At 53.7% G+C, this 27,989-nt stretch overlaps 1 protein-coding gene across 1 annotated transcript; it reads left to right on the top strand.

Annotated features, from left to right (window-relative positions):
- Positions 1-27,511, top strand: ADAMTSL2 (ADAMTS like 2). The gene is given in 20 exon segments (XM_040083059.2): positions 1-159; positions 162-389; positions 2,139-2,273; positions 3,111-3,253; positions 3,879-3,954; positions 4,334-4,436; positions 6,020-6,165; positions 6,268-6,391; positions 7,442-7,522; positions 8,619-8,794; positions 9,676-10,018; positions 10,701-11,076; positions 16,023-16,126; positions 17,973-18,099; positions 19,389-19,602; positions 21,688-21,843; positions 23,167-23,337; positions 23,430-23,606; positions 25,495-25,639; positions 26,839-27,511. Coding segments are annotated over 20 exon segments (3,303 nt in total). The 3' UTR covers positions 26,958-27,511.
- Positions 27,512-27,989: the final 478 nt, after the last annotated feature.

Here is a 27,989-nt window from a genome sequence, read left to right as displayed (position 1 = left end):
ATGCGTGCGGTGCGGGCTCCCCCCGCCTGTGCCCCCCCGGTCTCGCCTCAGGAAACCGGCTGGCGGCCGCGGGCCGGCGCCGGGGGAGGCGAGGGGTTAACCGGGGTGGGGGCATCCCGGGCCGAGAGGTGTGAATTCCGCCCGCTCTCCCCCCTACCTCCCCCCCCCGCCGCCGCTATAAGAGCGGCCGGCGCGGGCTGGGGGGAGCCACTGCGGCGGCTCCTCCTCGCTGGAAGCCCCGGCGCTTTTGGCTGCCCTTTGAAGTCGGAGAGGGAGAAGGAGGGAGGGAGCGTCTAGGGCCGCCGCTGCTCCGCTCCGCTCCGCGCCGCCGCCGCCGCCGCTCCCGCCCGGCCCCGGAGCATCGTCCTGCCCGGCCCCGCCGCCGCCAGGTACGGCCCGTCCGGTCCTGTCCCGTCCTGTCCAGTCCTGTCCCGTCCTGTCTCGTCTGTCCCATCCCGGCCCCGCAGGGGTCGCGCCCCGCCGGACCCTTCCGAGCTGCCCGCTCGGTGGAGATGGAGCCCCGCATCCCGGCTCCGCATCCCCTCTCCACATCCCGGCTCCGCATCCCCTCTCCACATCCCGGCTCCGCATCCCCTCTCCACATCCCGGCTCCGCATCCCCGCTCCACATCCCCTCTCTGCATCCCTGCCCCTCATCTCCTCTCCACATCCCGGCCCCGCATCCCGACCCCGCATCCCCTCTCCACATCCCGGCCCCGCATCCCGGTCCCACATCCCGGCCCCGCATCGCCCTCCCTCCTCCCGTGCGGGGCTGCCCCGGTACCGGCTCCGCGATGCCCCTCGGCGACATCTCTCCCCCCTTTTCTTAATTTTCCCTTCGTTTAACCACTCAGCCCCGAGCGCCTGTCGGATAAACTGCGAGCGCGCTCTGGTATTGGCTTGGAGTCAGGAGTGTCTGGGAGCCTTAATGAGAACCAAGTGTAAGGAAAGGCTCAGCCACCTGTCCACGGGATCCCCGGCCAAGCGCTCCGGGCTCCCATTAATCAATGGATCTGCCTCTTGGAAAGTCTCTGTAGCATGCCGGACCTCTCCTCCAGGGCGATTGCAGAGCGGATTTGGTAATTCTTCTGAGCCAGACAGCAAAGCAGGGCCGGTACCGCCGGCAACTCTGCGATTTCCAAACCGCTACAAAAACCTTTGCAAGGAGAAAACAAAACAAAAAGCCCAAAAAAACACCAAACAACAGAAAAACCCGATAGAAACGAGTAGGAAAAAAGCTCTTTCTATTGCAGGTCTGCAGCGGTGCCCTCTCTCCCCAGGAGCAGCGCCTCTCCCACCCCCCTGCTTCCCAAAGATACTGCCTAGATGCTTTTCAAGGGAAAATAGCTTAGGGGAGGATATTTTTTTTTTTCCTCTCTTTTTCCTTGCAGACATGAGCTGCTTTGATTGCCTGGAAGCACGGCTTCCTGAAACCTGCTCCTTCTCTGGCTCTTGCAGGGAGGTTCACAATAAAATGTATTGTGGTTTTGAGCTGGCTTTTATTTAAGAAAAACGCCACTCTGGGTTATTCTCTTTCATGAGGCAGATGGAGAAAGAGATGAAAGGCTGACACTTGGGATACTTCATTTCTGCTCTTTAATTGTGGGTCCTGTCTTTTCTGTGAGAGCAGGCGTCTTCCCTGGGAGCCGAGGGGAACTGGAGTGGAATAGATGTTTAAAAAAAAAAAAAAAAAAAAAAAAAAAAAAAGGAATAATGGCTGTTAATTGCATTTTTGTTGTTGTTGTTGTTTTTGAAGCCTTTCATCTCATTCTTCCAGGAGCAGTCGTGTAAATGGGGGTATTTAACTGCTGCTTTTATAGATCCAGGAGCAGTTCTGGCTGCCCACTGAGCAGCGCTCGCTCCGGCGTAAGGCACGCTCGGTTCCAAGGCAGGCTTGGAGCAGTGTCAGGTGCAGCCACTGGAAACCAGCGCAAAGCTGTGGTTTGACAGATAAAAACCGAGCTGGGAAGTGAACCTGCACCACGTTAATGCTGCTGTTAATTAGGTAAAACTTCAGGCTGGAGTGCCTGCAGTCACTGGTGGTCGGTGTCACCGAGCTGAGCGGGAATGCTGGAGCAGAGCCGTGGAACCCAGACAAAGCTGCTGCTGGTGGTGGGGCTGGGTGGGAGCTGTGCTCAGTGCAGTGTTTGGTTGCTTTCTAGGATGAAGATATCCAAGTGGAGGTGGAGCAGCATCTCCATCAGCGCTCAGTTGCAGCTGAAAGGGACCCTGGCCCTCCTTCTTGTGGGCAACGTTGTTTTTGTCATAGCTCAGGTAAGGGTATCATGTTTTTGGGGGTCTCTGGGCTTTAGAACACTGTGGCGTCTGGGATGGGAGCTCCCTGGGCTTGTAGGGCTGCTCTGTACTTCCAAAAATTGTGAGGACTTCTGACTAAGTTTCACTCTTCAGTCCGGGCTTACCCTGAGTTGTACCTTCCATGGCTGAGAGCATTCACAGAGCATTTCAAGGACCCTGAAGGGCCCTGCCCTGCTCTTGGGTGAGCATCACTCCTCGCTCCCTGTGCCGGCTGGAGCTTTCATTTACTTTGCATGCAATATTTGCAGCTCCTCCGCCCTCTGATGCGTGGTCACAACAGGGGGTGGGAGGTGGGGGTGTCAGGGACCCTCCTGAGGTGACAAACCTGTGCTTGCAGAGAGGGCACACAGGCTCCTCCACCCTGCTGGCACCCCCTGACCTGCTCTCCTGCTGCAGAGGGGTTTTGCAAGGGTTTCTTGAAGCTTCCAGTGGAGCTTTAGGCTGCAGCTGGCTCTCCGGCTCCCTGAATTCTCCGTGGAGCAAGAGCCAGAGAGCACCAAAAGTCTCGGAGAGTTTAGGGTTGCTCGGGAGCTCTGTTTCGCCAACTGAGCGAAACAATGAGAATTTCCTTTCCTGAGGAATCCCAAATATTGCCACTTCATTCCAATTTTGTAATGAAAACACAATTGCAAGAATGCGGGGATGGAAACCTCAGGCTTGACCTCAGCTGGAGAAGGCAATGCCTGGGTCGAGTGGGGCAGGCTGGGGGAGGAGGGGTGTCCTCAGTGTCCCCACACAGGCTCTGAGGTTTGGATGTGACTCCTGCTTCTCCTCCCTCCCCCGTGCTCCCAGCAGGACCTGACACAGACGTCCAACAGCCTGGAGGAGGGGGCGGACGTCACTGCTTACTGGTGGGGAGAGTGGACCAAGTGGACAGCGTGCACCAGGACCTGTGGGGGAGGCGTCAAATCCCAGGAGAGGCACTGCCTGAGGCAGAGGTACAGCACCCGTGGGCTGGCCAGGGGGTCACCCACGGGCGGAGGAGGTTTGGCTGGCCCAAAAGGCCAGCACTCAGAGAGAAGCACTGGTGGAGATGTGGCTGGCACGGGTGGAGATGTGGCTGGCACGGGTGGAGATGTGGCTGGCACTGGTGGAGATGTGGCTGGCAAACCCTGCTTGAGCAGGAGGTTATTCCTGGGCTTCGGGCACCCCTGCCAGGAGCACCAGCTGAGTGATTCCAGCATTTTCTCCAGCAGGGGCTGGTGCAGAGGGGCAGCAGGCACAGACTGAGCCTGTTCTCGAGGCTCTGGGGCACAGAGAGAGGTTCCCCTGGTGCAGGGCTCGTTGGGGACCCACTGATTCCCCCTGCTTTGTGCCTGGCTCTGCCCTCTCTGGGCAGTGTGCTTGACAAAAGCCACTTTGTAACCCTTGTCCCTCATCCCATGATAGCTCCTGGAACAGTTGATGCTGCAGGTGACAAAGCCACAGAGACCTTTGCCACCAGCTCCAGGGACACTGACAGATCTCTGTGTGGACACTGACCTTACAGGGGCAGGGAGGAAATAGATTTAAACAAGGGAAGATGATTTCTGCCCCTCGTCTAACCACCATTTCTTTGTTCAGGAGGAAGTCAGTGAGTGGGCTGGCCAACAAAACTTGCACTGGAACATCCAAAAGATACCAGCTCTGCAAAGTCCAAGTAAGGATATCCTTTGTCTTGTTGGGAACACTCGGTGTGGAGTGTCGCGTGTGGCATTTCTGGGTCCCCTGGAGAGGGGACACCATCTGTCCTGTAGCTGTCACCTTGTTGCCCCTCCAAGCAGCTGAGGGTTCCCTTCTTTGATTCCCATCACCGGTGTCTGGGCTTTGGGCATTTTGCCATAAAAACCAGAGAGTGGCTCTGGCAACAATTCCCAGGGGTTCCTGCAGTGGAGGGAGGAAAAGGAGTGGAGGAGAAGGAGGAGGATGTGGCCCTGGCTGGGGAAGGTGATGCAAAGACTCCTTGCAGCTGGTGGTGATGTGCCAGAAACCTTTCCCGCACTTTGTTTCCCTCAGGATGTTAATGTATCCCATTCTAGGAGTGCCCTGTGAACGGAAGGAGCTTTCGAGAGGAGCAGTGCTCATCATTTAACTCCCATGTGTATAATGGCAGGACGTATCAATGGAAACCTTTATATCCTGGTAACAAGACATTCTTTGTGTGTTTCATAATGCTCAGCCAAATATTTTGATAGTTATGATGCTACAGCCCGCAGGAAGGCTCCTCCTCTGCTGTTTGAAAGTGGTTTTTCGGGAGGCACAATCAGCTGTCTCCCGAGTTCAAAGCCTTGTTTGGCAGCTGCAGGGTAGCTTGAAAATTAAATAACAACACGAATTGGTGTGTTGGTCACAGCTCCCAGGGTTCAGAGGATGTGAGAGCAGGGGGTGTTGGGCTGTGCTGGCAGGGACAGTTGGGCTCACCCGCACAAGGGTCCTTTGAGCCAGGGCCGATGCTGCCCCTGTGCTGTTTTCAGTGATTTTTGGTCTGTCCCACGCCCTCTGTGTGCTCTGTCAAATGTCACCGAGATGCAGAAGGTCACTGGGGTGAGCTGGGGTGAGCAAGAACTACAGGAACAACTCGGGACTCAGAAATGGAAATTTTATTGAACTTTTAGGTGCTGAACTCCCATCAAAATCAAGCATTAGACACAAGCTATAGATGAGCTTTAGAGCTACTGGGAGGTCAGGACCCTTCTCCTGAGGAGGCTCCTGAGCTCAGGTTCCTCAAATTCACATTTGGATGCCTAAAAAAAGAGATGGGATCTACTGCAGCTTTGTTTTAGGGGTCTCTAAAGAGACCCCCCCTAAACCCAAGAACAATTATCTTCATCAAGTCAGTTTCCCAGTGTGCCAAGCCCCTGGCTCTCCAGCCTTGGCAGGGTCAGCGAGGCAGAGTTTAGTCCATGAGCTGTTTCTCCTTGGTGGCTTTTGTCACTCGAAGGTGACAATCTCCTTGAACACATTTGCTGTTCAAGCTGACTCACCAGAGCTTGCAGGGATTGTTTTGTGTTCAAGCAGGCGCTCCTGTGGCCCCTGGGGGATTTGCAGCAGAATGTTTTGACACCGACGCTGCCTTGCTTGGGTGTGCAGGCCAGTGGGTCTCTGATTGCTCAGGAGCTGGTGGAGACAAACGCTTGGCATCGGGGTTCTGATGCAAAGATGAGATTATCATCTGCTTCCCGTGGATATTATTAAATGTGGGATGGCTGTGCTGGTGGGTGCTGCCAGCCAGCTGTTGTCTGCAGAAAGCAAAGGGTGAATTAAATCCATCTTGGGTGAATGTTTATGGAAAAGTTAGAGATTATAATACGCTCTGAGTTGCTGTGGTTTTGAATGTAGCCTTACGTGTGTATTTCCAACAATATATCTGTGAATTTAACTCAGGTATGATGTGTTGCTATGTGAAAACGCATGTTTTTGTGTAATGTATGAGTCCTTGCACAAAGCAGTGCTGCTGCCTCAGTGCCTGCCCCGGGGTGGTGCTGGTGATGCCCCTGGCATCCCCGGGGCATCTCTTCCTGCCAGGCTGTGCAGAATGCTGTCACACTGTCCAAGTGCCATCTCCTGTCTATCCTGAGACACAGGAGACGGCAGCTTCTGGACTCTCACTGCTCTGCAGTTGTGCTGCTGTTGTTTAGCTTGGCAGCCATTCACTGGCTCGGGTAGGATGAACGCTGTGGTGTTCCTGCTGTTTTTGAATCTCTCTTTATATCCTTTCCCCTCAGATGACTATGTTCACATTTCTAGCAAGCCCTGTGACCTTCATTGCACCACTGTGGATGGTCAGAGACAGTTAATGGTTCAGGCCAGGGATGGAACATCCTGCAAATACACGGATTTCCGAGGGGTTTGCGTGTCTGGAAAATGTGAGGTTGTTAAACATTATAGCAAAAATATTGTTAGTAGCATTCAGAGAATCGCAGTGGGTGCGACGTTTGCCTGACCCTCAGCGCTCTGTCTGTGCGTTTTTTAGCCCATTGGCTGCGATGGCATTCTCTTTTCCACCCACACCTTGGATAAATGTGGAGTTTGCCAAGGAGATGGGAGCAGCTGCACCCACGTAACCGGCAGTTACCGGAAAGGAAATTCTCATCTTGGTAAGGCTTTGGGGACTGAGGGCTTGAGTTGAGAGGGCTGGGTTTAAAATGGACTTTTTTTTTTTTTTTGGTAAATTGCTTTAAGTCTTACCAACTGCCCAGCTTCAGGTTTTCCCACGTGTTAATGCCTCTTGTGAATTTGGGCAGAGAAAACCTTCTTTAAAAAACAAAAACAAAAAAACCCCAAAAACAAACAAACAAACAAAAAACCCCAAACCAAAAAAGAAAAAAAAGAAACAAAAGCAAAACAAAACAAAAAAAAACCCCAGGAAATTTGCGTGGTGTTTGTCAGACACCAGAGGTCTCTGATGATGAGTGGTGCAAAAGGGTTATGCAAGAGGCTGGCATCTATTTTAGTCTTTTTTAGTCATTTAGCCAAAAACAGGACACTCATGACCCAGTAAAACTAGAAATAAACGATCTGTAATAACAGGAAGCAACGATGTCTTGAAAGACCAGGATTTCAAAAATCAGTGTGATGCAAAGCAGCCGAACCTACGTGTCCTAAATATAACAGTCTAATTCAGGAACTGTGATTAATGCTCTCTGAGATGGAGCAAACTGCAGGAACTTCAGTGCTGTGGGAGGATTTGTCCTGTCCCATCTCTTGTCTGGTGCTAAGCAAAGAGGAGTCAGAGGAGAAATCAGCTCCTATCTCCTGCTGGGGTTTTGGGAACGCTGGCTGATGCAGGGATCAATGCTGAGCCACGCAACAGCTTCCCTAGCTAATAAAACCATCTGCAGATGTGTTTTCTTACACCAATTTAGATGAACATCATATTTCTGTGTGTAAGAATTGAATCCTTTCCCCCCTCGGATGTGTTTTTCCTCCATGAACCAGGACAAACATTTCACATATTTTTCTTTCCTGTTACCAATAAGCTCCCGTTCGCAGCCTAAAACACGAAGGGTTGGGGCTTTTTAACCCAGAGCTCATTAAAAATGTGGGTCCAGGCCAGCGTGTTCGATAGAGTGTGGCTCTGCCTGAGGAGGGTCTCGCTCAGATCACTGGCTACAAAGATCCCTTCATTAATCCGTAGTTTCCCGTAGGTTATTCCCTGGTAACGCACATTCCCGCCGGAGCGAGGGATATCCAGATAGTGGAACGGAAAAAGTCTGCAGATGTTCTGGGTGTGTATAACCTCTTGGTGCTTCCCTAGGATGCATGCCTATGCCTGCTAATGCTTTTTCCAACGCTGGATGTAGTTTTGTCGTGGAATTACAGAATATCCTGAGCTGGAAGGGACCCACGAGGATCAGCGAGTCCGTTTGTTGCAGACATGAGTTAAATCCGGAGGCAATGTAAATCCAACAGTGTTGTCCAAGCCAGGCTGTTGCTCCTCTCTGCAGCCCGAGCACCTGGGCTGTGTTTGTCAAACGCTCTGACTGCTCTGAGGCAGAGAATGTTGGTGAATGCCATTGGGATTTCAGTGGGGTGTGACAGACAGGGCGAAGTGAGTTCACCTCTCTCGTGATCCCCTTTGCACTCCCCTGCCTGGGGAATGTGCGAGGACAACAGCACCAGGGGGGTGTCACCTACGTGTGGCCTTGCTGGAGCGTTGGTGACCGCACACCCGTCTCGGGGGGAGGTGACAGAGCTGCGCAGGAGCAGCGTGGAAATATCCAGACTTGCCAAAGAGAAGCGCTTTTGCTGCCTCAGAGGCTCGTGGCCTCTGGGCGGAGGCTGTCCCATCCCTGGGAGTGTCCATGGCCAGGCTGGATGGGATTTTGAGCAGCTTGGTCCAGTGGAAGGTGTCCCTGCCCATGGCAGGAGTGAGATGAGCTCCAAGGTCCCTCCCAGTACGAACCATTCTAGGATGATTTTATGGATGAAAAAGGCTTGATGTGGGCCAGCTTGGGGCAACCTGTCTTGGGCCACTGCTGGCCCGGGGGGCATCAGCTCCTGTCCTTGGCCACCTGCCAGTGCTCTCTGCAGAGCTGGGACTGTTCAGTGTTCCTGCTGGGCTGGTGCCAAGGGGGTGACAGCAGCCAGGGCGAGTGTGAGCCACGCACCCAGGGGTTTGCACTGTGGAGGGACACGTCCCAGGACTCTGCAGCACACCCTCACATGGCGTGCATTGCAAACAGGTGACCAATGCATTTCCATGTAGGAGAATCTCGTTTTATCGCTGTGACACTCTGATTTTACCCCCTGAACGAGGCAGGGGCAGCATCCAGAGCTTTGCCCTTGTGTGTGACGGCACTGACTGTTCTCTCTCCTTTGAAGCTGTGGCTGATGAAGCTGGGTACTATTTCTTCAACGGGAACTATAAAGTGGACAGTCCAAAGAACTTCAACATTGCAGGCACGGTGTTCAAGTACCGCCGGCCCATGGATGTGTACGAGACCGGGATCGAGTACATTGTTGCCCAGGGACCCACAAATCAAGGGCTGAACATAATGGTGAGCTTTGACTCCTCATGTTCTCATGACGGGGAAGAGAAAATCCACCTTGGATTGAGGAAGGGGCGAGCTTGGGAGCAGAGTCCCGCCGTGGTTTCACATGAGGCGGGGTGAGACAGCAGTGACTCTGCCCAGTTCCTTACCCAGCCCTATTTTACCTGTGTCAGTGCTCTTGGGTTCAGGCCGGGCTCTGAGTGGTGAATGTGGGCTTGGTAGAGAGGAGAAGATCCCTCAGGCACTGCCAGGGGATTTCTCTTCTCTTCCTTGGCATTTTTATCCAAGTTACCTGGCAGGAAAAACAAAAATAAGAAACTTTGGCCAGAGAGCTTAGACAAGTGCATAAATCTTAAACCCCAATTCTTTCACGAAAGCAAACCATGTAAAACCAGGTATTTGGAGAAAAGCCCCTTAATTTTCTTCTGGGCTGCCAGCCAGAGCCCAACTGCTGACGTGCTCCATGTAGCCCCAGGCTCCTCTGGAAGGGGAAGGGATGGTTGCTTGGGTGTTTAAAAGCATTAGATCACGATGAGATTGTCTCAGCCAGGAGTCCCCAGCCCCAGTGGGGTGTAGGGGCTGCAGGGGAGGGTGTGCTCCTCAGAAAGACACCAAAAGTGGCCTTGTGAAGTGGCTGCCCCAAGCCTCTGGTCACTCAGTGGCTGAGGAGGAAGTGTGACCCATGGCTCCAGAGCTGGGGTTAATCCCCACAGTGGCACTGCCAAATAACCCTTGGAAAATGGTGCTGGGCTCCAGCAGGAAGAAGCTGGCATTTCAGACTGGAATCAGCAAAACAGGCCCTCCCCAGGTGTCAGGTCAAAGATGAACCCCACGCTTTGCGTGCCACAAACTCCCTGCACCCGCTAACAACTTGATTTCTTTGCTAGGTCTGGAATCAAAACGGCAAGAACCCGTCCATCACGTTTGAGTACACTCTCCTGAGGAAGCCACACTCGAAAAATCTGCAGCCCATCTACTACACCTTCTCTGAGTCGGAGAGCGAGGAGAGCCGAGAGTTCGATGGAGACGTGCCATTGGGCTTTATCCAGCACAATGCAACCTATTTTGGGAAAATCTCCAGGGAAAGGATAGACTTGGAGAACCAGGTGTTTGGAAGGCAGGACACGGAGGAAGATTTAAACTTGAGCAAAGGTCAGGAAACCAATGAGGTCTATGAAAGAGCAGAAACAATTGACTGTGAGCCAAAACTGAAGGGCAAACCACCCCAAGGTAAGGAGGAGACTTGGGCCTCACCGTTCTGCTTCTCAGAGCTCTTGTTGAGAAACGCTCTGTTTCTACCTCTGGTGGTTCTGCTGGTTTGTGTTTTGGAAACCTCGGAAAGTTCTTTAAAACATCTCTGCTCACAAATCCTCTTTGCCCTTCAGATTCTGGTTTCTGGTGGGGGCGTGTGGGGGGTGGACACCGGGTGAGATCTCCCCGCTGTGCTTTGCCTCATGCCAAGGACAGGAGGGAGCCCTGGGTGCGCAGAACTCCCCATCACAACGTCTCCCGTCACCTCCCACCCCTCCAAAGCCCCCAGCAGCTCCTTCCCATCTGATTCCCTCGGGCATCCCACCCCCAAAGTGCCTGGAAGTGCCTTCCCAGCATGGCTGCATGGGCTGTGGGGCCAGGAGGGCGCCTTCCTTTCACCTCTGCTATTGCTTCGGGCAGTGCTGGCGGGTGCTGAGCTCCCCTCTGGCCACCCCATGGCAGGATAAATTCCTCCTTAAGGAGCACACCCTCGGGAACCCCATGAGATTCCCTCTTCCCAGGACCCAGCCCCTGCCTCTCGCCCCCCGTGTGGCTGCTCAGGCTCCGGCGCGTCCCCGCTGCTCCGGGCTGCTTTTCCCTCCCAGCCTCCGTGCACTTTGTGGTTGTCACTGTGGTTTCCCCCCTGTTGGCTCCAATCTAGATTCAAACGTAACCAGGTCTACTTACCAGACAGACCATGACGACAGAGACCCCGAGCCCGGGCTCAGCTCCAGGGAGTTCCTTCTGGAGAACGCCATCACGGACAAGCTGCTGGGCAAGGCCTCGGACTCCAAGGAGCTGCTGCTCAACGTGACCGTGAACAGCATCTTCGCCCAGGGGGACCCGATCAACTCGGTGGGCTCACCCATCGACAGCCTCTACGTGGACTACGAGGACAGCGACGGCCTGGTGTCCTACTCGGTCAACAGCACCTACATGGAGCTGAGCAAAGCCACCAACGCCTCTGCAGAGACGCCCTTCTCAAACGCCACCGTCACCATGAGCAGCCCCCAAGGGAACAGGACCCACAAGGCGAGGTAGGAGCCGTGCCTTTAATGACAGTAAATCCAATTTATCGCTGCTCTCGGCTCGTAACAGCCCCGGGCTCAATGCATGGTTTCCATCTCTTTGGAAGCAGGAGGTAAGTGGGGGTGGGATGGTGGAAGCGTTCTGTTGGGAGTTAATGTGGAAGGAAGGGCCAGAGGTTTGGGAGCAGGAAGTCATGAGGGCGTTTAAGCAAGAGGAAAACTCGGTGTCCCCCTCGGTGGGCATGTCAGGAAGCCCATGGTGGTGTTTGTCAGCTGGGGCTTTGCTCTCTGCGGTCACAGCTTCTTGTCAGAGCCACGGCCAGGAAGCAGCCTCTTCCTTTTGCCTCCTCTTGACGTCCTGCTCCCACTCCCCAGCCCCTTCCTCCGAGTTCTGATGCAGCAGAAGTTGGTCCTGGCCCCTTCTCACCCACCCTGTTGAGTGCCACCCGCGATCCTCCTCACTTGGGATGGCAGGAATATGCTTCCAGCAGCTCCCAGGCCTGGCCCTGCCACCGGGAGCTCCAGTGTAGGTCCGGCAGGAACAGCCTGGATTCGTTGCCTCAGCAGCTGCGGGAGCAGCTCAGGGAGCCGCAGCTTGGACAGGAATATCCAGAGCTCTGCAGCAGCAGCTGGTACTGGGGCCATCACTCAAGGACTCCTTTAGATGGCTGCTTTGAGTGGAAGTGGGGTGGGGTAAAGAAAGGCTTAATGTAGCTTTAGTAGCAGATTTTGCTCAGGGGAAGGGTGGAAGGAAGTCTTGGGGTAAGTGCTGATCCCCAACCCTGCATCTATCAGCTTTTGAGGTGTCCCAGGGCTCTCTGAGGAGCAGCCTTGATTCCCAGCCCAGAGCTCATCCCCAGAGTGGGCACACGGGGACTGAGATGGGGCCAGTGTTCACAGTAGCAATTAACCCTCCAATTAGCCCTCCTTCATGGCCAGTCACACATGAGAGCACTCCCTGGGCAGCTTGAGCCGAAACTGGGGCCTTGGGAGTGCCCTGGTGCCTGAGCCAGGCTGTGGGTTTGGGCCCCAGTGTGCATCCCCATGGCACCCCAGCCTCCTGTCAGCCCCCTCCTGGACCTGTAAAACACGGGATAAGATGCTGAGCTTGAGGAGATGCAAAGCCCTGAGCAGATGCTCCCTGTGGTTAGAGTCAGCTGGATTTACCCACAGCTCCCACTACGTTATGCTAAAGACGCTCATGCTGAAGAGGATGGCCACGCAGCCAAACGGATCAACAAACTCCTTAATGATAGGAGCATGAAAACATTGCCAAGGGCTTGGATCTATCATCTCTCCTCGTGGCTTGGCCTGGGAGAGCTGCCAAAACAAGCATTTCATCCCTCCTCTGACAGAGAGGGCAGCGCCTTCAGCTCCCCTTACCCTGCCCTGGGGCAAGGAAGGGACTGCCCAGCCCCTTGGGGCTCCCCTGGGCCCCATCACACTCCCGTGTCCCCTCAGCTGCCACCCTGTACCCCAAAACTCTCTCCCAGCAGCTGTAAAATGGGGGCAGTGCTCTCCTCCCTCCTGGGAATACAGGGAGCTTTAGAACTCAGAGCAGCTTGGCTTTCACAGGACAATCACAGAACCCTGTGGCTCCAGTGCAGCTTTTTTGGGTGCTAAAAAGCTCCCTGCGCTGTCCCTGGCTGCCCATCTACCGATAACTGTGATTTAAGGAATCAGGAATGTCACCCAGCGCTGACACCTTCTCCCACCCATTCTTCCCTTGGTTTTGCTCTACAGTGTCCCCTCTCCTCCCCGCTCTCTCTGGAACAAAACACAAACTTTTCAGATCAAATCATTGATATCCAGACTAGTTTTGCACCAGACAAAAGGCTGAGAGATGCTCAGGTCCCCTTGGCTCTGTCCTTTGCTGGTGGGGGACTGAAAGAGCAGGGCAGGCAGAGCTGGGCTGCCTCTGTTTGGAGACAAAAAGAAAAGGCAGGAAGAGAAGAAGTCAACAGAACAACTTGCACCTCACTTGCAGAGGGTGGGATGGGATGTGTCAGCGCAGCCTGGTTGTTCCCAGGCCTTTTTTGCTTCCCCCAACTTTTAATTTATTTCCTCAAGCCCGGCTGCTGTTGTAGCACTGAGCACTAACCTGGATCTCCAGGGTGGGAATGAGGGGTGAGGAGCTCCAGCTCAGGCCCTGAGGGCAGGATTGATGCTCTTGCTGGCAGCAGCGCGGTGGGATAAAGCCCACACTGACCGTGGGATGTGAGGTTTGGTGTGTCATGGGCTGGAGCTCTGGGGACTGGAGTTGTCCCATCAGGAGGGAGGAAGCTGGAGGGGACAGCCAGAGCTGTGCTGGGGGAAACAAGAATGGGACACAAGGAAATCACTTGTCCTGGAGTGAGGCAGAGTGAGGAATTCCCATTCTTGGGAGAGGAAAAGGCTCTGTGGGCCCAGTCTGTTATTGGGGTCAGCCTAGTTCTGGGGGCTTGGGACCTCCCAAATCCTTCCCAAGGTCAGTTTGGGATGGATTGTGGCTTTTTGTTCAGGTCCATCCCCTGTCAGTGAACGAGCAAGGGAAGCTGAGCTCTCTGGAGGCAGTGTGTCCGTGTGGGACAGTGCTGGGTGGAGCTGGAGGAGTTCATTCCTCACTGACCCGCTGTAGTGAGGATGGAGGTACCCAGATACACCTCACACCAGCGTGGGGTGCCCTGTTTCATCTCTGCAAACAATTCCAGCTGGGATGGATGGGTTGGTGGCTCTTGCGCTGCTTTTCCTCTCCTGGAGCAGCCCAAAACCTTTCTGGGATGTGCTGGGGCAGATCCAGGCACCCTCCATGCCAGCGTGCAGCCGGGGCTGAGACTGCAACAGGAGCCCCTTTGCTCAGAAACAAAACCAGAAATAAAACACAGGAACGGGAGCCAGGGACCGTGGACCTTGGTCTGTGGTGTTTGTGTGCATCTGTCAGGGTTGTTCCTCGGCTCTGGGAACTGTTTTGGGAAAAGGGGCAGCCCAGATCTCAGTTGGTGCTGAGGGACTGGTGCTAATTCCTGGTGCCGTAGCTTGCTTGGAAAGCAGATTAAAAGCTGGGGAAGCAAATGTGTGACTTTATTATTTAGCTCATAATAAAGAGGAAAATGAAAATAAAAGAGAAAGTGCCCCCAGTTTTGTTGGACAATGGGCTCCTGTCTGCATTTAGAGGAGAACAAAGTGACAGCTTTGTCCCTGCTGGAAATGAGCTGCCCTGTGCCCAAACGTCAGATTCCTCTGGAAAGATCTTGTCCCTGGGACCTTGTCATGCATAGAAGCTCTTTATTTAGGATCACATGCACTAGAGGGACACTGTTGAAAGATTCACTGTCCTCGGATGTGGGATAAAGCTTATTTTGAGGATTTTCTCCTTTTAAAGACAGAGGAGTCCCGGTCACAGGATAACTTGGTGTTTACTTTCATGCCTTGGAGGGTAGGATATAGACTGGAGGATCTGGGTAACATTTCCAGGCAAATTAAAGTACAAAAAGCAGATGTTGACTACCTTTTAATGACAAGTGTCATTTGTGAGCCCTCTCCTGGCTGGGTGGCAGCTGGTGGCGCAGGGCAGGGATCAGGAGCTGCTGTGGGTCCCCAGGCAGAGCTGCTGTGGCAGATGAAACACTGTTTATAGTGAGCTGAGGTGGTTATTTTTCGACCAAAAAAAAAGAAAAAAAAAAAACAAAAACAAAACCCAACAACAACAACAACAACAACAACAACAAACCACACACACACACAAAAAACTAAAAAAGAAAAAAAAAAAGTCACATTCATTTCAGTTCCATTCAGGAAGCGACCATTTGCCAAACTGACAGAAGCAAAATCATCAAGGAAAATGAGATTGTTGTTGTTTTTAATCCTTCTGGAGGCTCAGTGCTGGCGGTGGAAGAAGGGTGGGTCAGAAAGGAAAGGGCTGGATTCTCAACAGTGTCCCTTTAAAGGTTGATTTGATAGGCTGGACCTCAACTTTTTCTTACAAACAACTAAAAAAGGCAATTTCAGAGCTTCTGCTGCCTAGAAATCATACAAGCTGCATATCCTGCCAGGCCAGAGACAACTGGATGTGAGGATACAACCTTGTACACTATTCCAGTGTAGCTGTTTCAAGGGTTTGGACAAAGGTATGAGAACAGGACGGAAGCCTTTTGTTGTAAAGGTGCAGTATCCCTGAGATGTTCCCCCCTCCCAGCACGGGGAGCAGCTGCAATTCTTCCTTGGATAAATGTGGTTTTTTTTCTCACACCAGGCTGACTCTGTCACTCCTCTCCCCAAGGCATTTTGTGTTTGAGCACAGTGTGAATCTGAGAGGTGCAAATTCCCCACCCGAGAGCCAGCGAAATAAATCAGACCAAAAGCAGAGCGGCAAAAACCAGCGGGCTTTGAGGGGCGAGCTCAGAAACTCCTGTGCTGGCTTTTGGAGATTGGAGCAGCCAAAAATCTCTGCTGCACTGAGCAGCACGAGTGGGTTTGCCCAGCCCTGGAGGCACAGGGGAGGAGATACTGCACCTTTAGTCACTGTGTGCCGAGGGCCAGGTGTATTTGAGCAGAAAATGCAAACTTTGTTAAATTCTGAACTGTTTCTACTTGTGGGTATTTTTATCCCATTCTCTCTATTTCTAGACAGTGGAAGCTCTGCCTCTAACCGGGCTGGGGATTCTACTTGGGGCTCAGGACAGGTATGTTGTGAAACTAAAACAAATAAAAAATTGATTCAAACGAACGAACCTCCCAAAAAATCAGAACAACCAAACCCAACCAAAGCCAAACCGAGCACATCCCCTCCCAAACCCGAACCCAACCGAACTGCAGCCAGATGTGCGTGTGTCTGTCGTGGGCTGTCACCGCTCGCCTTGTAAATGTCTTTTGTTTTTGTTTCTTTCCGTTTTTTTTTTTTTTCTTTATTTTTTTTTCTTTTATTTTTTTTTTTTCCCCTTTTTTTTTTTTTTTTTTTTTGTTTGCTTATCGCTTAGACACAGACTGAAGTTGTTAAGAAAGGGCCAAGGTGTGAGTGCTGCTGACATGTACAGGTGGAAGCTTTCCTCCCACGAACCCTGCAGCTCTACATGCACCACAGGTAGTTACAAGAAGCGGCCAAATTCTGCGCAGCCTGCTGAAATCCCCCGGTGTGTGAGTCCATTTTATGTCTGATAGGGATGGGAAGGAGCTGGTGATGTTTAGGGGATCTCATGAGCTCTGCTTCAGCACCACCCCAGCTCTGCTGGGCCGGGGTGCAAAGGTGGGGAGAGGAGCTGGGGGCTGAGCATGCAAAGCCCACCGACCTCTCAGGTGTGTTGAAAACCAGGAGCTGGTGCCCAAAGTGTCCATCAATCCTCCAAACTGCCTCCCTTTGGGAAGCTCTGAGCACTGCCTTCATTTCACATCACTTTTTGTCTCCCCTGGGGCTCAGCAGGATCCCCAAACCTGTGCTGAGCCTCCTTTCTTTCCCCCCTTCCTCACTTCTTTCACAGCTTCAAGGGGTTTTGAAAAGCTCAGCTGCCTCCCTGCAGAGAGAAATTTTAAAGATTGTTCAGCTCTGGCAGGAAACACAATAGCATTTGGCTTTTTGATTATGTTTTGTTTCTCCCACTCCTTCTACCCTGGAGCCCGAGCTCGGCTGCGAGGGTGTAAATCTGGAACAGTGACAGAGATGCCAGGGATATCGAAACTGAGCCTCTATTCTTCAGGCAGAAATTCCCACTTTTTGCATAAATTCCTCCCTTTTTGCCCCCTGAAAAGCTTCAAGGCACCTGATCTCTGCCCTCACCCCTTGCTTAAGGGGTCCTGTCGATGCCTCGGGGTGAATCAGGCGTGTGGGTCGTGCACTTCTCTGTGCTGCCCCTGAAATTGTCCAGATCCTGCAGTGCTTCTGGAATTAAAAAGAGGAGAAGGAGTGGGAGAGAGGAGTTTACAATCTCAGGGGCATCTCTTAACAGATCAAATGCAAGGATTTTACATTTTCAGCATTTGTTCTTGTCCAGCAGCCTCATGCCTGTAGCAGGAGCTTTGCAGGCTGTCCCTTTCCCTAAGATCCATGTGTTCTGGGGCATTTTTAACTTCTTTGATCCCCTCCGAACAAGTTTCTCCCTTGGCTGGGGCAGCCTGCTCTGCCCTGGTTCGCAGCAAGCCAAGAGAGGTTTAACTCAAATTTCTCCCTCCTCGCTGCCTTTTCTCACTGACATATCGCAGAGAGGCAAGGCCATGTCAAGAGCTGTAGATCTTTTTTTAGTTTCATGTAAACCATATGTTCCCCAGAGCTGCAATTCTTGTTACCTGTAGCCAGAACAGCCTCCTGGTCCCCAGCCAGGTCCCAGAGTGAGCTTCCCAACATTTACTCTGGCACGGGAGGCTGTGGGGGGAAAAGGTCTCGCTCTGACGGCACTGGCTGCCGCAGCTTGGGAGGGGGAGCAGGAGGGGCAGACCCTTCCCTGCCAAAGCTCCAGGATCCCTGCCTTGCCCTGCAGGTCTGGGTGCACCTGGGGAGCACCTGGAGCAAAGGGGATGTGAAGCACAGGGAGACCGGGGGGGATGGAGCGGGCTGGGGAGCGTTTGCTGTCGCCTCCACCCACCAGCCTGGCAGGCTGGGAGCTGCCGAGCAGACTCGTGGCCCTGAGTGTTTCCTATAAAAAATGTGTTACTCATATATTGGTTTTGGTGGCAAGCCCTGGCAGGGGTGGCCGTGCCCTGTTCTGAGCTGGCCAAACTCAGCCACAACTGCTCAGCTTGCCGGGGTGGCCACAGCGACATTCCCTCCCAGCATCGCCCATCCCACGGGACGGGGAGTCCAGCTCGCCGCTTCGCAGCGGGAGGAGGTTTTGAGAAACGCAGCTAAAACCGGGAAAACGACAACAAAACCAGCGAAGAGTTTGGATGTCCAACTCACCGAGCCCCGTGCTGTGTGTGTGTGTTCTCTCTGAGCCCAGGAGTGATGTCCACGTACGCCATGTGTGTCCGCTACGATGGGATCGAAGTGGACGATACCTACTGTGATGCCATGACCCGGCCCGAGCCCATCCATGAGTTCTGTGCTGGGAGAGAGTGCCAGCCAAGGTACCGTCTGCACGGGGCAGTCCTGGAGTCTCTGTGTTTCCTCTGCCCTGGTTGTCCTTGGGGGAGGGTTGGTGTGGATCTGGGGGGGCAGCAGGGATGGCCCTTAGCATCCCCAGCCCTCCTCTCTTCATTCCATCTGGGAAGCAGCAAGAATTGCCTCCTGAGTGCTTTAGCTCAAGCTGCCAGGTTAAAACTTCCATAAATCCTGGCAGAGCTGGCACCTGGGGCTCCCAGCAAGTCCAGCTTTGGGCAGTGCGGGATCATCCAGCCCTGCCTGGCACATGGAGAACGTGTGAGCGATTCGGGTGGAGGGGCTGGGCTTGCAAACTGTGCCACAAACCCAGCCCTGTGATCCCTTCGGCGTCCCAAACACCGCTGAGGTTTGCTTGTGTTGGGGCAAGAGCTGGTGCGGAGTGGAACTTGTGCTGGAAGTCCTTTGGAAAGTTTTCCTTCTGATGTGGCTCTTAATCCAAACAGTGACCACAGTCTGGAGCCAGGCTGTCCGGAGCCAGGCTGTCCAGCTCTGGACAACTCCAGTGCTGCTGTGGAGGCTGGGAGGTTTGCAGGTCACAGGGTCTGGGCAGGACAGATCCGTGTGTGGCCGAGGGAGGGAATTGTCCCACTCTGGTCTGCGCTGGAGCAGCCTCTCCTCGAGTCCTGTGCGCAGTTTTGGGTGCCACCGTAGGAGGAAGTGATCAAGGAAGGCTGTGGAGGTGGTGAAGGGTGTAGAGGGGCCACACAAAGGGCAGCTGAGGTCACTTGGCTTGGTCAGCTTGGAGGAGACAGAGGAGAGACTCCATTCCACCCTACAAGTTCCCCACAAGGGGTCACAGAGGGGCAGCAGTGATCTCTTCTCTCCAGTGACCAATGTCAGGACCCAGAGAAGGGCTGGAGCTGTGTCACGAAGATTTGGGTTGGACATCAGGGAAAGATTCCTTCCCCCAGAGGGTGCTGGGCACTGCCCAGGCTCCCCAGGGAATGGGCACAGCCCCGAGGCTGCCAGAGCTCCAGGAGAGCTTGGACAACGCTCCCAGGCACAGGGCGGGGTTGTTGGGGTGTCTGTGCTGGACTCAATGATCCTGTGGGTCCCTTCCACCTCAGGGCATTCTGTTCTACGGCTGTGATGGTGTCAGACTATGGGAGGAGTAAAAGGAGGAGTAAATCCAAGGATCTCAAAAGCAGCCACTAATTAATTTTGACCATCTGCACTAAACCGACGGGCATGGGAACGCCCGGCCGAGTGCGGAGGTGCACTGTGCCAGCGCTGGGCTCTGTTCCTCCCCGCCCAGGTGGGAGACGAGCAGCTGGAGCGAGTGCTCGCGGACCTGCGGGGAGGGTTACCAGTTCCGCATCGTGCGCTGCTGGAAGATGATCTCGCCGGGCTTCGACAGCTCCGTGTACAGCGACCTGTGCGAGTCCGCCGACATCGCGCGGCCCGACGAGCGCAAGGTCTGCAAGAACCCGGCCTGCGGGCCCCAGTGGGAGATGTCCGAGTGGTCCGAGGTGAGTCCCGCTGACCCTGTGCCCGGCTTCTCTCCCTTTTCCCATCTGTTCTCATCCGTGGCCGTCCGCTGCAGCAGTGAGGCAGGATGGAGAAATGCCGCTCCCTTCTCGAAGCGTCTCCTTCAGGAGCCGCTTGGAAAAGCTGTTTCAACACACTGAGCCTCAGCTCGGCGGAGGAAAAGACAGGAAGGGGCTTTTGTTGCAGCAGAGGTTTATTCCAGTGTGCCAAAAGAATCGGGGACAAAAAGATCCCAACAGTGTGGTGCTCGGTGGTTTTGTAGGGGTGAAGAACCAATGGTCTGAGGCACAGTGGTGGTAAAAAGGCGGCAACTTGTAGAGGGGATGAGAGATGAACAAACAGGGTGGGCAGGGTTAAGTGGCCCATAGGGGAAGCAATCCAAGGTAGATTGGCAGTGGTTCTGCAGGGCACCATGAGGGAAGTCCTCTCTTTCAGCCTAGGCAGGGAAACTCTGTGGGACATTCTTCCAGGGCAGAGCCTGGCAGTTTCCCTGAGGGGATTTTAGGGTTCCCACAATCCACAGCCATCGGCCTCTCAGGATACGCTTGTTGCAGTCGCTGCGTGAGGGTCAATGTGCAGCAAGGTTTTTCCCCCTAAAATGAAGCCCTGGCTCCTGTTTAAGGACAGGAAGCCGCTGCTGTTGGTCAGTCACAGGTAGGGCAGGAACCCACGGCTCAGATCTCCCATCAGTATTTCCGTGGTAACCTCTTCAAACCCAATGTGCAGGGAAGGTGGTCCTGACTCACACGTGAATTACACCCCTATAAACGTCCCCTCCTCAGCTCCAATTCCTCTGCACCACATGCAGAATTAAACCTTTCCCTAGCTGTGCCTTAAGCCAGTCCCCAAAGCCACTGGGAGATGGTTTGGGGAGGCACAGTGCTGCCCCTTTCCAGCTCACTGCTTTGCTTGGGAAAACCTGTGGAGGTGTCTGTGCCCCTGAATCCCTTCCCAAGCACAGACAGTGCTCCAGCGCATCCCTTACGAACACAAACTCACGGAAACAACCCAACCAGTGCTGCTTCCTCGGGGTGCCTCTTCCCAAATCAAGCGCAGACCTCATCTAAGCAAGAGCAGATGAGCTCTGAGCCGAGCTGTCCGTGGGTGCCAACCTGCCCCATGGTTTGCATCACGAGGAATATGACTCTTCCTCCTGGGAAGCTCCCAAAAAACTCTTCTTAGTCATAATTTAAACCTCTCCGTTCCCCTGCAAGCTGGTGTGCATCATTTCCCTGGAGCTGGCGGAGGGGCTGGTGCATTCCCTGGTGGTGCAGGATGTTTTGGCTTTCCCAGCTGGTAGAGAGGAGCTCCCCGAGCACGTGCTGGAGCGTTATTTAGTCCAGCGTAGCAAACCGGAGCGGTTTATTTTACAGAAATCTGTATTCTCCTCCAGCATTTGTCAGGGACAGATTGCTTGAGACAGTGCTGGATTAGATTGTTCTTAGCCAGCAGCAAAGCTAATCTCCTTTGGATCCCGTCAGAGGTGGGGTGCCAAGTTGGCTGGGGGAATAGGCATTAAAAAAAGCACATTTCAGGGCTCTGAGGATTAACATCTCGGCACGCTGCGTCTGGGCCCTGTGCTGTTGACACTTTTCCCTGCTTTACGTTATGCATGGAGCAAATGTGATGTGTATGTGAGACTGTAGTAACTCAAATCCAGTTCTAAATAATGTCACTGGGCTGCGCGGTGCCAAATTTATCCGCAGCATAAAAACCTCGGTTGTGCAGTCAGGGGTGAAAACATTCTCCAAAGAGGTGGAAAGGAGCTGGCTGTTCCTGGGAAGGAGGCGAGGGAGATCTCACCCTGTCTCCAAGTGACAGCTAAAACTGCTCAGCTCTTGAGCAGGCATTCCTGGAGCCTTGGGTTTCCCCTCTCTGGCATCACCTGTTGGAGAGCACAGCTCCTGGGCAGGATGCTGAATCCGCTCAGGGCGTTTGGAGAAACCATTCGTGCATTTCCAGTGTGCCATTTGAGAGTTTTATGTTAAAACACGGGGGGAAAACCCACCCCTGAAGGCAGCAGCTGCGGGATCTCGGGTGACACCGTCCCTGTCCCCTCCCGGCAGTGCTCGGCCCGCTGCGGGGAGCGGAGCGTGGTCACCAGGGACATCCGCTGCTCGGAGGAGGAGAAGCTCTGCGACGCCAGCGCCCGGCCCCTGGCCGAGAAGAACTGCACGGGGCCGCCGTGTGACCGGCAGTGGACAGTGTCCGACTGGGGACCGGTGAGAGCCCGCCTGAGCAGCCAGCGCGCCCCACCACAGGCTGGCTTCTTCCTGGCGCTGGGGGTTTTGGGGTTGGGTTCCTCACGCCTGGCTGGTCCCAGTTCCAATGAACCCGCAGGCAGCCTGTGCTGGGAGCTGGCCTCCAAATAATTCCAGTGCTTTGGCTCTCCCGTGTCGCCTCTGCCAGCGCTGTCACCCTGAGTCACCCTGGCTCGGGCTCTGGGGGTGATCCAGCGTCCCAGTGGATCCTGTTGCTCCCCCCTGGGCTCCTGCCTTGTGGAGGATGTGGTACAGCAGGGGTTAAACCCTGAGAGACCTGGCTGAGGGCCTTAGTGGGTGTCAAAATCCTCTTGTCTGTCTGCTGCACAGCATTCTTTGGCAATGCTGATGCTCCGTGCCCAGAAATTGAACGTTTTCAGCTATTTTCCCTTCTTTTATTTTCCCCTTTCCCCCTTTCTCTTTTCCCTTTTACCCCTTTACCTTTTCTCTTTCCTCCTTTCCTCCCTTTCCTTATTTTTGTTTCCTCCTTATTTTCTATTCTCTTTTACTCTCTTTTTTTTTTTTTTTTTTCCCCCATCCCCCCCAAGCTTTTTCCCTTCCTGCACAATTCTGCTCCAGAGACCCCCTCCATCCCGAGCTATTTTTACCCAGGTTTTTGATACATTCACATCAGCTAAAAATAAGTAGTTTCCATGGCAGCAGCAGTGCTAGGAAACACCGAGAGTCTCTGCAAGAGCAGCCACAGAAGCGCCGGGGAGCACCGGCTGCTCCAGGCACCAGGGGCTGAATATTCGCAGCTGCTTCCTTGGTCCTCTTTGCCTCGGCCTCTTTGGGAGCCACCCCGGGGTTCCCTGCTCGTGGTGCTTCCCCTTCTGCCAGCCCTGAGAGATGCTGGGTGTTGGGGCTGTGGCCCTGGCACGGAGAAATTAGGGATGTCCTGTCCATCTTTGGTGTCCGGGTGTCCTGTGGGATTTGTAACTATCTCCTTATATCTGACGCGCAAATGCCCAAGGCCAGGCTGGAGGGGGCTTGGATCAACCTGGGATAGTGGAAGGTGTCCCTGTCCACGGGAGGGGGTTGGAACAAGATGATTTTTAAGGTCCCTCCCAACCCAAACCAGTCTGTGATTCCGTGATGACGGAATCTCTGTCGCCCGAAGGAAGGATCCGCCGAGCTTCCCTGCGGCTGTTTTAAGCCGAGCCCCACAAATCCCCCTGAAATTTGGGGCGGGCGGGTTTTGGGGATGCAGCTGAGCCCTGTGGGGGCTCTGTCCCTGCCGTCAGGGCCGGATCCCCCGGCGCTGAGTGCCCGCTGTGGTTGCAGTGCAGCGGCGGCTGCGGGCAGGGCAGGATGATCCGGCACGTGTACTGCAAAACCAGCGACGGGCGCGTGGTGCCCGAGTCCCAGTGCAACCTGGACACCAAGCCCCTGGCCATCCACCCCTGCGGGGACAAGAACTGCCCCTCGCACTGGCTGGCGCAGGACTGGGAGCGGGTAAGTGCGGCCCCCGTGCCTTGGGCGCCCTCGGAGGGGTGGGCACGGGGCGGGCGCGCAGCTCTCAGCGGGCTCCGCTCGTCGCCCCGCAGTGCAACACCACGTGCGGCCGGGGCGTGAAGAAGAGGATCGTGCTCTGCCTGGAGATCGTCAACGGCAAGATCAAGACCCGCAACGCCGCCGACTGTGACGTGGCCAAGAAGCCCCTGGAGGAGAGCACGTGCTTCGAGCGGCCCTGCTTCAAGTGGTACACCACCCCCTGGTCCGAGGTGAGCGGGGAGGGGGCCCCGAGGGTGTGCTGCCCTGTTGTCGCGGGAAATCAAGGCACAGAAAGTTCTCAAAACCTGGTGCCTGCAGGCTCTGAGTTTGAAATGATCCCAGGGTTGAGGCTGTTCCAGACTTGGAGAGCTGTAGCGGGAATGTGGATTTGTGGTTTAAGATGGAGCACCAGTTAAGTTGGACAGTAGAAGGTTTTGAAATTTGAGGTTTAGATATGAAGCTAGTTATGGAGCTAAATAAGAAGTTTAAGGTGTAGTAATGTAGAATTGTATCATTATGCGATTGGGTACAAAAGTCCGCATTGCGGCGAAAACGTACAAGACAATTTAATTAGCGATTGGCGTGAAGACATAAACTTTGTGGCAGTAGTTTATTGGCTAATTAACCTTTAAAAGACCTTGTAACCTGTGGTCTTGTGACCACTGACCACGGACTACTGACGTCTATTTTATGCTGTGAAGATGTTCTCATCCTTCATGAGACTGCAGCAGTAAATCATGCATTAAAATGCCTCTCAGTGGTCCCGTCTCTCTCAATAACCCCGATATGTTGTAATAAATAAGCAGACGGGACTCAGCTTCCTCATGCAGAAAAGGCAATTCTTTATTCACAAACTCATATTTATAGGCAATATCAGAAGGCGCTGTGTAAAAACTGGATTGGTCAGCAGCGCAGTGAAACTCAGCTCGTTGGTCGGTGAGGGCTGTTGTGTATGTCTATCAAATTTTCTCTCTCTAGATATGTTTACATATTTTCTTCACTGATTCTCATGGGGCAGATTCATTGTTTATGCAGGTGCAAACTTATTTTTCTCCCTAAGAATAGGCTGTTGTGCTCATTCTTATCATTTTTCTTTATGGGAACTTACAAGCTACATCTAGCTTAGATAGAGCAGCAGAGATAAACCATATTTTGCAAGACCTTTTCTTTTAATAATATCTCTGTCTGCAACACTGCCCCATCCCTTTGCACCAAGGGTCGTGCTGCCAGGAGATGGGTGAGTCTCTGCAGGGCACGGTCCCTGAGCTGTTCTTGCTGCACTGGCAGCTCAGGGCAGAAATCCTGCCCTGGTGCAGCTGGGGCTGTCTGTGTCCAGGGAGAACAGGATTGAGAGGGGGTGTTTGGGGCCAGATGTAGCTTTTTTTTTTTTTTTTTTTTTTTTTTTTTTTTTTATTTTTTTTTTTTTATTTTTTTCCCCTTGGTGCCTGGGAGTGTGGCTGGGGGTGTGCATGGAGCCCACAGGCTGGCTGCCCTGGGGATGCAGAATTTGGGGATGCTGTGATGGGATGCTCCATGGCCCCGCACAACCCAAAAAGCAGCCAGGGTTAGCCAAGAGTGGCCAGGAGTCCAAGCCAAGGGGGTGTGGGCTTCCTGCAAGCCCTCCTGGCTGCAGCCTCCCTGATCCGAGCTCCAGGAGCCTCATTTTGAGTCTTGCAAACCCTGTAATTAGCCAAAGCAGCCCTGCTGTAATCCCAGCTCCATGAGGCATCCAAAGGGCAGCAGGCAGTGAGTGCTGGGCCCAGCAGTGGCTCCACAGACCCCCCCAGGATGCACAGAGACCCCACAACCTCACCCCTGGTCCTCTGAGGGGTTCCATGGCCACCCATGTCCTAGAGAGCGTCACCTGGCCTGGGCCAGCTGGTTTGTGGTCCCTTGTGAAGGGCAGCAGGAGGAGGGAGGATGCCAGTGTCAGGGGATGGGAACACATCCACCGAGCTCTGGGCAGATGATGATGGTGCTGGCAGCAAAGACAGAGCGGTGTGCCGCTGAGATGTGACGTTCTCCTCCTGCCCTGACCTCTCCAACGAGCAGATTGTGCCTCAGCACAGTCCCCTGGCACGGCAGGGTCTTGCCTCAGCCCCTCTCTCTGTCCCCCAGTGCACAAAAACCTGCGGGATCGGCGTGAGGATGCGGGACGTGAAGTGCTACCAAGGCAAGGACATTGTGCGGGGCTGTGACCCGCTGGTGAAGCCGGTGGGCAAACAGACCTGTGACCTGCAGCCCTGCCCCACAGAGCCCCCAGGTGAGCCCCACAGCCTTGATTTTCCATGGATCCCTCCAAACAGCACCGCCAGCACCTTATCTCATCCCTGACCTCATTTGGATAATCATCCCAAGGAGGATGAACGGGGACAGCTCTCCCTCTGTGCCCGAGTACTGGGCGCTGTGCACCGGCTCTTTCTGGAGATAAATTACCAGGAGAGCTCAGAAGAATCATGCCCTGACCTGAATATAAAAGGGGCCTTTGGAGAGCTGATTTGGGTGTTGCTCCTGTAAGATTTCAGCTCGAGCCAAGGAAGTTCTGTCTGTGCCATTATTTTAATGATTTTTGGTCTTCGGGTGTCCTGTGGGGTTTGTAGCTATCTCGTTATCTGGCTCGTCTGCTGGCTCAGAGGCCCTGTGATCTTTAGCAAACACGTGGGTCTAATCTTTTAATAGGATTTGGGAATAAGGACAGGGTGGGAGAAAAGCATGCAAACGGGAGACAGATTTGGGGCCAGCTCCTGGCACAGCTCAGGGTCCTCTCCCATTCCCTTGGGATCTGGGATGGGGCATGGACCTTAGGAGTTGCCTCGTGGCCACCTTGCCCTGGGAGCGGCCTGGTTTCATGCATCCTGTGGATTTTAAGCAAAATACATATATATAAGTATAAATCCTATGGGTTTGAAGCAAAACATTGCGCTGAAAGGAGTTGGGAGGGTGCTGAAGCAGCCTCTGGCCTCATCCCTTTCCCCAGCATCTCCCTTGGCCCTAACTCTGGATGTGACACTGCTGGATTCCCCTTCCCTTTCTCAAACAGCCTCTTTGGGATAGAGACTGTGAATCCCTACCAGGGGAAGCCCTGGACATGGAACAGCTCCGTGCCTCGGTGGCTCCAGCAGCCCTTGGGCAGCTCTGCTGTACAGCAAAGACCTTGAGCTTCAGGGCTGGGACCAAATGAGGCTCCCCACGCCCGGCCAGGTGTGAAGGAACAGACCAACCTGCTCGGGTTGACGCTGATGTTTATGAATTATGAATGATAGTTATGAATGATGTTTATGGAGAAGCTCCATGGTGGTTTCCAGGGGATGTCGGGGAGGTGGCAGCTGCAGCTGGAACGATGTTGTTGCTCATCCCGTGGTGTTTAGAGCTGTGTAGGGGAAGGGAAACGAGCCCACGAGCTCACAATCCTTTATTTTCTTTTTCTTTTCCGTGCCACGCCTTGTGTTTTCTCTCCCCCAGACGACAGCTGCCAGGATCAGGCAGGAACCAACTGCGCCCTGGCCATCAAGGTGAACCTGTGCAGCCACTGGTACTACAGCAAAGCCTGCTGCCGCTCCTGCCGCGCGCCCCACTCCTAGGGCCGGGCTCTGATCCCTGCCTGCCTCAGCCAGGGCTCAGCCTTCCACTCAGCCACGCACCCCACACGCTGCTGACAAGGATTTTGGCCCGGCTTTTGTGTCCCCGCCGAAGCAGAACTCCCGTCCCGGTCCCGAGCAGAGGGACGGCGCCGCTGGACGTTGGGAGCATCCCCGGGATCAGAGCTGTACATAAAGTCGTGTATATTTGATTTCCCACCCCAAAAAAACCCCCCTCCAGCTACACCCAAGGTCTTGTCCTTTGGTTTCCTCCCTCGGTGCAAGGTCGGGGTTGGCGAGGGGAAGGTGTGAACTTTGGGAAGTGCAAGTTTCCCCTCACAAAATGGGCTTGGTGCCTCTCTCCTGATTTATCCTGTGACCTGCGCGCTCTCGTTAGCTGAATTAACGTGGTGGGAAGCTGATCCTCGTTTGCTAAATGAACTCAAGCCCACCCCCCCCCCCCTTTTTTTTTTTTTTTTTTTTTTGTAATATGTAGGTGTATACTTTTTCAGAGAATTTTATCTTATAATCAAATGTTAGTTTCATAGTCCTTACAACCCCGCCCCGATGCTGACATATTGTATATAATATGGAAACATAACTGCACTTTATATCACAAAAAAAAAAAAGACGTGCTCTTTTTTAATATATTTGTTTACAGACAGTGAACTTTATCCATATAATCATTAATTTGTACTCATATGTATATTTTAATAAAGTTGTCATATTTATGGTGGTATTTTGTTTTATTCTCCAGTTTGTAGTGGTGTGTTGGGAATACTGGGATTGGGGTTGGGGATTTGCTGGTGCCCAGGGGAGGCAGAGCAGCTTTAAATAAGGAGAATCACAGCTCCTTGGACAGCGATGCACGGAAAACTCCCAACAGTGGGGGGATTTTGGGACTATTGGGGACCCTTTGGGGTTCTGTGGCTTTAGAAGCTGCAACGCTGAAGCTCCTCAGGGGTTTGGGAGCAAAGAGATTTCACATGGTGCCAGTGAGAAAAGGGCCTTTCTGAGCTCCCAAAGGGTTATTGC

Source organism: Hirundo rustica, chromosome 20, assembly GCF_015227805.2.
Source record: "Hirundo rustica isolate bHirRus1 chromosome 20, bHirRus1.pri.v3, whole genome shotgun sequence".
NCBI classification, from domain to species: Eukaryota; Metazoa; Chordata; class Aves; order Passeriformes; family Hirundinidae; genus Hirundo; species Hirundo rustica.
Note: the sequence above shows the minus strand (reverse complement) of the source record. Positions and strands in the feature narration are given on the sequence as shown.